Below are 8,386 nucleotides of genomic sequence, written 5' to 3'. Positions count from 1 at the left end.
ACCAAATTTCTGAAATGGAAACCATTTACTAACTTAGTGATAAAAATGTAATTGGAAACTCACTAAGGGGGGCGGCACAACACTTGTTTTGTAGGATAACTAATAATGATCAAACCCTGAGAGATTTACATAAGATACAACTGACTAGACATCACACTGTGAAAATATAGTAGCCTAAATAGTAAGCGTTGTAAATATCAAACAGTAATTTTAACTAAAGTATGGCTTTGCAAAAACGTCACAAAAAATTAAATGCATCAAAATGTATATTTGTATTATATTTTAACATTTTCTAACTGTATTTAACGTTTTTATTTTCACAAACTAACTATCTAAATAGGCTAACATTACGGTTTACAGTAGCTAATCTTAAAATGTTATATTTGTGCTTTGAAAATAAAGGAAATGTAAGCTTATTTTTAATTTTAGGCTCGTTTTGAGCACAAAGTGTTTTAGTTCATTATTTTTCTATTTTCAGAAAGGTTATACAGTTAAAAACGAGTTATGAAAATTGACTAGTGATCAACAGTGGCTTAAATTATGTTTTCAAAAACGTGTAAAATTGTGATCAAGCCCTGTTATATAATACATACAATCAGTATTACTTTAGTTTAACATAATTTCCATAGTTTACCCCCTTGGAAGCGTTACCGTTGAGTCTTTTGATAAATGATGATAATTTCACTCTGCTCGTCTGTGATTCTTTCTTCATGACTGAAGCAGCGGCGCACAAGTGTTCTGATCAGTGCAGCGCCCTCTGCTGGTGAAAAAAAAGAGTATTGAAATAATTAGTTTCAGACTAAACTAAAAACAAACTGTCCTCAAAGAATGGTGAAGTATGGTAACCCTGTGGTATGCGGTTGCTTCTGAGTGGTTGTTTACTGGCTGACGTCAGAATAGCCCAGCCCAAAAGAGTCTAGACCATGTCTTGTAATATAAACTATGATAAAAAATATGTTCACATTCCATAACTGAATTTGTTGATTGGACGAGCGCCGGAGGCTTGAATGTGCGAGACTTCCGGTGTCTGTATTACTCTATCTATAGCATATCGAAAATTAAGTTGAGCTTGTCTTGTTGTGCTTTTTTTAAGATCCCCTTTAAAATATTTATTTATTTATATATATATGCTTTTTGTTTTGTTTTTATGCCTTTTTAATTTCTGTTTTTATAATTTAGTATCCTATTATTAATTAAAAGGGTTAAAATTGGGTTTTCTTTACACTAGCAATTATTTTTGTCCCTTTTTGATGCTCCATTATATTGTATTTGTTAATTAATTGGTTAATTAAGAAAAGATACCTTTGGTGTCATCTGCTTTAGTTATTTTATTGTACAAAAAAACAGTACTTTTTTTTAATGCATTTTTGTAATTATAAATACACTGGTTTGTAGCACAAGTACTTCGACCATTATTATTAGTTCAGAGCTAGTCAACTCTGGTCCTGGAGGGTCAGTGATCTGCATAATGTATTACACTAATAATTATTTAACATTTTTTGTGTAATTTGACAAAACTGCAGCTTGCTTGTAAATGATGCAATAAAAGGTGATATTTACCTTCATTTAATTTTTCTTCAGACTGATCTCAATTTCAAGCATGCTCATTATCAAGACATATTCACATATGAGGAAAAAAAAACATTAACATTTTAAAGAACTGAAAAGATCTGGCACACTACAAAATTGACAAAAAAGAGTTTTATATCAGGTTTTATTAAAAAAGCAACTAAAAACGTGTTTAAATATTCCACAGGAATGTGTTTTTAAAATGTATTATTTGTTCTGGTGGCCTGTAGATTTTAATGTAAAAATATAAAGAAATAAACCTGCTCTAATTCAGCTAGCACAGACTCTCATTTGTTCACTTGCTTCATTTATAAAACAAACCAGCAAACCAATGTTTGATTCAGGACCTGACTGGTGCCCCATAAAGCCGCCCTGAGCGCTTTCGCCCGGAGCTTGCTGGAGTTAAAGTTGTAGCCATCCGCTCAGGGTTGAACACCGGTCAGAAGAAGACAGATGACTTTTCAAGTGTCTCCACACACTAGGATCCCATTAGATCCCTGTCAGTCACACAGATGATCTGAACCAGAGTGTGTTCAGATAACCCAAGCATCTGTCTGTAGTCCATCAGACAGTTTGTGTTTCTGCATTCAAATCTACATTATTCATTACATTGCATGTTTAAGCATGGCTAGAACAGCTGCTGTCTATTTTAATCAATAATTAATATAAATGTATGATTACGCTAGGCTACTTGCAGACAATGAACCTAGAAGTGAGTTTTCCAGTGTTTTTGTTTTCACTTACATTTTTCAAAATTATATTTGGAACAAGGTTGACCAAATCTAGATTTGTGTGTTTTCTGAAGAAAGAAAAAAGGGATTATGTGTGGTTACAAAACAAAGCTATAAACTGTTTTATCTATTTGATCTAAAACATATCAAAAACAAAACCTGTGAAATGGTATTTGAAGTGTGTGATCAATCTCAGTTCTTTCTCTGCTAGTCCATTATCTGGGTCCTGCTTTTGTGACAATCTGTCCATCTTAAAGACTGAAGGAGCAAACGGTACTTTAAAGGAAAACATGGTCAAACATGACACCCTGCCATTATTCACAAATAGCCATTTCTTTCTACAGCTATCCAGCTTTTGTTTAGTTTTTTTTTACCAGTGAGCATTTTGACAGGAGGACTGAGCAACTATTAAAAGAGAGTCACCAACGGGAGTCATCCTAGTTCATGTTTGTAATAAATGGTGTTAATAAATAATATTGATGTACACAATATTGTAAGTTGTCTCTTTCTTCTCAAATGCTAAAGGGCCTTTGGAATTATCTAAGACAGTGACACTGTTCTGTTGCTATGAAAACCAATAGACCACATTGCTACAACGACCCGGTCCTGCAGGTTTATACAACATTAGGAAGATTAGACCCTTCCTGTCAGAGCAAGCAACCCAACTTCTTGTCCAAGCTCTTGTTCTCTCCAGACTGGACTATTGTAATGCTCTCCTGGCTCTTCCTGCATGTACTGTCAAGCCTCTGCAAATGATCCAGAATGCAGCAGCGAGGGTTGTCTTCAATGAGCCAAAAAAAGCTCATGTTACTCCTCTCCTCATCAGGTTACACTGGCTACCAGTAGCCGCTCGCATCAAATTCAAGGTACTGATGCTTGCCTACAAGACGACCACTGGCACGGCACCAACTTACCTAAACTCACTGGTTAAATCCTATGTGCCCTCCAGAAGTTTGTGCTCTGCAAGTGAATGACACCTTGTGGTGCCATCCCAAAGAAATTCAAAATCACTCTCACGGACCTTTTGCTGGACTGTGCCCAGCTGGTGGAATGACCTCCCAATCTCAATTCGTACAGCCGAGTCTTTACTCATTTTCAAGAAACATCTAAAGACTCTACTAAAGACATCTTTTTCGCCCGCACTTAACCAACTAATACTAGCACCTTTCCTTCTTTTATTGTCTTTTCTTTTAAAAAAACAAACAAACAAACAAAAAAACTGAGACTTGTCATGGCACTTGTATACTGTTGTTATTTTCTTGTTGACCTGACTGCTTCTATTGTTCTCAATTGTAAGTCGCTTTGGATAAAAGCATCTGCTAAATGATTAAATGTAAATGTATATAATGTAGTGAATACATTTAAATCAATAATAAATAAATATTTAATTTATGTTCCATATGATTATACTAATGGTCAAAATATGGATAATATGTGAATATAACTTTATGTATAAATTCCCAACGACATATATATCACTCCATCTCCTGTATATATATATATATATATATATATATATATATATATATATTTGAAAACCAATAGTGAATATAATCAGGCTACAAAAACACAAATTCATTTGCAGCTCATATGTTATACTAATGTAATGTGTATATTGAAATTCACAAAAAAAAAAACTAAATGACTCAATGTCTGTGGTTATTAATGAAGTCTCGAGCGCCGCAGATCCCCCTCCACCTGCTGGACGCTTCAGGAACTACAGGTCCGTCAAACTGTGTCTGCGGCTCGGGCTCACACTGCCCCCTGCTGGCAAGGGGAAGACACACACACACACACACACACACACACACACACACATCTCCATGGCAGCACGGACAGACTGCAGTCCTCTGCCCTCGTTATGAAGAACAGCAGATCTCCCACACATCTGTTTAATCTCACCTTCATGATGTACAGGTGTTTGAGAATCCTTCAGCAGTAGGCTATAAACCTTTCTTTTTTTCTCCAAAATTTATCCTAAAACAGATTCTTCCCTCGTGCTCCAAGCCGGAGACAAAAATAACATTAATAATACATAGATTATTCTGCAGTGCAAATGCATTATGCAGGTTATTTTTTAATTAGTTCATTATTATTTTTATTTTTTTGATAAAAATCATTATGACTGACTTCATAAGTTAGCATTTAATGTTAAATGTTGTTACAAATTATAATTTTTCCCTTTAAACACATAGAAATTAATTAGAAAAAAAGGCAACCCTACACCTAAACCTACCCCTTGCAGGAAAAATTGTGCATTTTTTAATTAAAAAAAAAAACTAATTCGGAATGATTTATAAGCCTTTTAAATTACAGGGACAATGAAAATGTCCTTATAAATCACCTCCTCATTGTAATACCTATGTCATACTCATAACCATGTCATTATACAAATTTGTGTCCTCATAAACCACATAAACATGCTCACACACACACACACACACACACACACACACACACACACACACACACACACACATATATATATATATATATATATATATATATATATATATATTAAAGTTTAATATTCATTTAATATATTGATGATACAAACTCACACCCTCATTTCTGCAGATGCATACCTATGGATGCACAAAATAGACAATTATTGAATTTTCTCAGCACTAGACATGTTTGAGTTTATCAGAGCGGAGAACAGTTAACACAAGCCATCCATCAGAGAGACAGACTCCAGTGACCTCAGAGTCACAGTGTTACAGACGTCTCCCAGACACACAGTCACGCTCAGAGACTGGACACATGTGACGGATGAGGAGGGACAAACGCTGCTTCAGACGTTTGGGTCACAGACTTCATAAAGGTCAGAGGAAATGTTCTGGAGTCCACCTGACAAACCGTCCAGCTGTATGGATTTAACAGCAGGACAACAGCAATAATCTGCTCTGGCTAAACTGTGCCACGGATGCAGAAGAATACAGGTTTATAAATAAGAAACGTCAAAAATATAACTAGGTAAGAGTGCTTGAGAAATGGTTTGCAACATTGGAATTTCAGGTTATGATATGCATAAGGTTTCAGGTTTTTATTCACATTTTATGCTGTTCCCCTGCAGTATTTCAGTGTACACGTACACATATTGTATTTGCAGTCTTTACCAAAGTAAAATAACTAAATGGGTTTCACTAAATGTGGGACACAATTAAATCGGTCATTGGTTAAAAATGGTGTTTTAAAACCAAATATCAACTCAACACATTTTCAGATTTACATAATATGTATGATTGTAATTGATTAAGATCAATACCTCAAAGTCAATTTTAAGAGGGTTGATACTAGCTACTTTTTATACCACTTAATTCTGTTAGATTGTAGTTCATAACGGGAAAAAAAGTATATTACAGAATTGTAACATTTAAAAGAACTGTTTTAAATTTCAAAACTTTACATTTAAACATTTTGAAACCATGGAATTTCAAAGAACTGTTTAAAATGATAATAAATGTTAATGAACTATAATAGAATATATTAAATGCAGATGAAAACTTAATACATCAGCATGTTTTTGTTCAGATCATAGATCATGTAAGACAGAAAGTGAGAAATGCTTGACATACTATCGTTGTTATGCTGTAATAGTACATTTATATTCACACAGACAGTTCAGTTTTGCTGTTCCACAAGAACACGGCACTAATCAGAGGATACGCTCCTCACGAACACACAGATCAGATTTAAATATAGAGTTCTTTATTCAGCCCTTGATTCCCAACAAGACACACATTGTGACAGGAGTCATTTGTCATTTCTAGAATATTGAGTTAAAGTGAAGACAGTGAAAGTATCTTTTAACATTCATACCACAGAGACTCTATTCTTACAGACAGATACCGCTACACAGGGTTAGTCCAGATCCCAAACAAAGCTGGAGTTAATCACAGGCCACATTACAACAAACAACTGACAATCATGTGTGTGTGTGTGTGTGTGTGTGTGTGTGTGCAAGCCACGTCACGCTTAGAGGAACAGTTCACTCAGAAATGATCAACTGCTGAAACTGTCATCACCTTCATCTGAGATGTACATGAGTTTGTTTCTTCATTTGAACCGGTTTGAAAAAAGGTAGCATTACATCACTTGCTCATCCTCTGAAGTGAATGGGTGCCGTCAGAATGAGAGTCCAAACAGCTGATAAAAACATCACAAGTAATGGGAAGAAACAAATATAAGATGTTTTAACTTATTCCAGCTAAAATACAAGTCATCATCTATTGAATTGTCTAAATTGTGGGAGAAAACTTCACAGATCAAGCACCATTTACAAGCAAAAACAGTTCAAAACTAATATGTGGGTGGATTTTGATGCTAGCAGACAAAAGGAGATGGACTTTATCACTGGAGGAAATGTTAATTTGGATTACAAACTGGTATTTTAGACAGAAGTGACAGTTTAATGTTAAAAACATCTTAATAATAGATTTGTTTTTTACAGACAAGCAGCTTTTCACTTCTCAAGTCATTAACTGATGGACTGGAGCGGAGTGGATTATTGTGATGTTTTTATCAACTGTTTGGACTCTCATTCTGACGGCACCCATTCACTGCAGAGCATCCATTTGGTGAACAAGCGATGAATTGGTGAATTTTTCCAAATCTCTCCTAATAAAGAAACAGCTTGAGGGTGAGTATATTTTCAGCAAACTTTCAGTTTTGGGGTGAACTATTCCTTTAAAAAAATGACCATAGAAATGTTTGATTTAAGGTTTAAGCTGTTATTAAATGTTCTGATTTTAAAAATACAAAAAAGCCAAGTAATGCTAATGAAACTCTTGAATAAGACAGAATATTATATATATCCTCATTGCCCATTTGCAAACATACAGTATTCAATGATATACACCAGCTAATATGTCGGCAAAGCATGTTTAACAACCAGTATCTAGTTAACAAACCCAGCGAAAGCATCCTCGATATCTGGATCAAAGACTCAATTCATCCATTCTTCCAAAAATATAAACTCCCATTTTCATATTCATACTTATTTTGATTTTTCAGCATTTTGAAGATTTCATTCTTGCGTATATTGAGTACATATCTATCAGAAACAGTCAGAAAGCATCAGGTGTTGTAATGGGATGCAGCATGTCTGGATGCTCCTGAAGCTGCTGTGCAAATCCATCATCCTCATTTCATCCAAATCAGTTCAAAGCAATTAGCACCACTGCAGAAAACACCTGAGGTTTGCACTCTAGATGCCAGGAAGCAACATATCTGCCAGTCCTGTGTCTCTGATTGTGATATGAACAATGTTTGAGAGCATTTGGTTTACTAGAAGCTGTGAAGCAGAGGAAGCGGAGGCGGCGCTCAGTGGCAGCCGCAGTGGAAGTCTGCGCTGGGGTCGAGGAGCAGCGAGGCTCGGTTGTGGTTGTGTGGTAAACAGTCGAGGTGATACCAGGCGTCACAGTCGTCACACTGGATCCACTGCACAGTGTCCTGCTGCGGGAGACGACAGCGAGCCGCTGCGCACGGCTCCACCCCCTGAGCCACCGCCACCTCTTCATCTTCAGAGGATGATGAGGAGGAGGAGGAGGAAGAGGAGGAGCTGGAAGAGGATGATGAAGAGGGAGGCGGCAGGGAAGGCTGTGGCAGCGGGTGTTTTCTAGGCCTTCCACGTCGACGTCTACAGAGGAAAATCATGCATTAATAAATGCAACTAAATAAAAATATACTATTGATTAGAAATCTGAATGACTTTATATCTATAAATTATATTTTCATACTTTTTAAAACTATAATTGTTTTTGGATCTGGATTTTGGTTCTTTAAGAAAAAATATTTTTATTTCTTTCCATTTATTATTCAGGCTTGGATGTAACAAATCCTCTGATGTTTTATTTTTATAAATCAGATTAATGCATAAAACATACTTCTGAATAGTCATTAAAATTAATTTATTTTTATTAGATTTTTTTTTATATATATATCTTTATTGTAGAATGATTTTATTAATTTTCATAAATGGTCTAATCACAAATTCCCTGATATTAATTACAAAACTATATTCTTATTATAAGTGTTACCCACTTAAAATTTAATATAAATATTTTTCTAATATGTTTAATGTT

The 8,386-nt window shown here is 35.2% G+C and overlaps 1 protein-coding gene across 1 annotated transcript in view; it reads right to left on the bottom strand.

Moving 5' to 3' along the window:
- Window positions 1-6,843: 6,843 nt before the first annotated feature.
- Window positions 6,844-8,386, bottom strand: part of LOC113119855 (transcription factor 19-like) — a 5,293-nt gene continuing 3,750 nt past the window's right edge. The window contains exon 4 of the mRNA XM_026289554.1: window positions 6,844-7,941. Coding sequence (XP_026145339.1) covers window positions 7,626-7,941 — 316 coding nt within the window. The 3' untranslated portion in view covers window positions 6,844-7,625. The remainder of the gene's footprint in view (window positions 7,942-8,386) is intronic.

Source organism: Carassius auratus, chromosome 19 (assembly GCF_003368295.1).
Source record: "Carassius auratus strain Wakin chromosome 19, ASM336829v1, whole genome shotgun sequence".
In the NCBI taxonomy this organism is placed as follows: Eukaryota; Metazoa; Chordata; class Actinopteri; order Cypriniformes; family Cyprinidae; genus Carassius; species Carassius auratus.
Note: the sequence above shows the minus strand (reverse complement) of the source record. Positions and strands in the feature narration are given on the sequence as shown.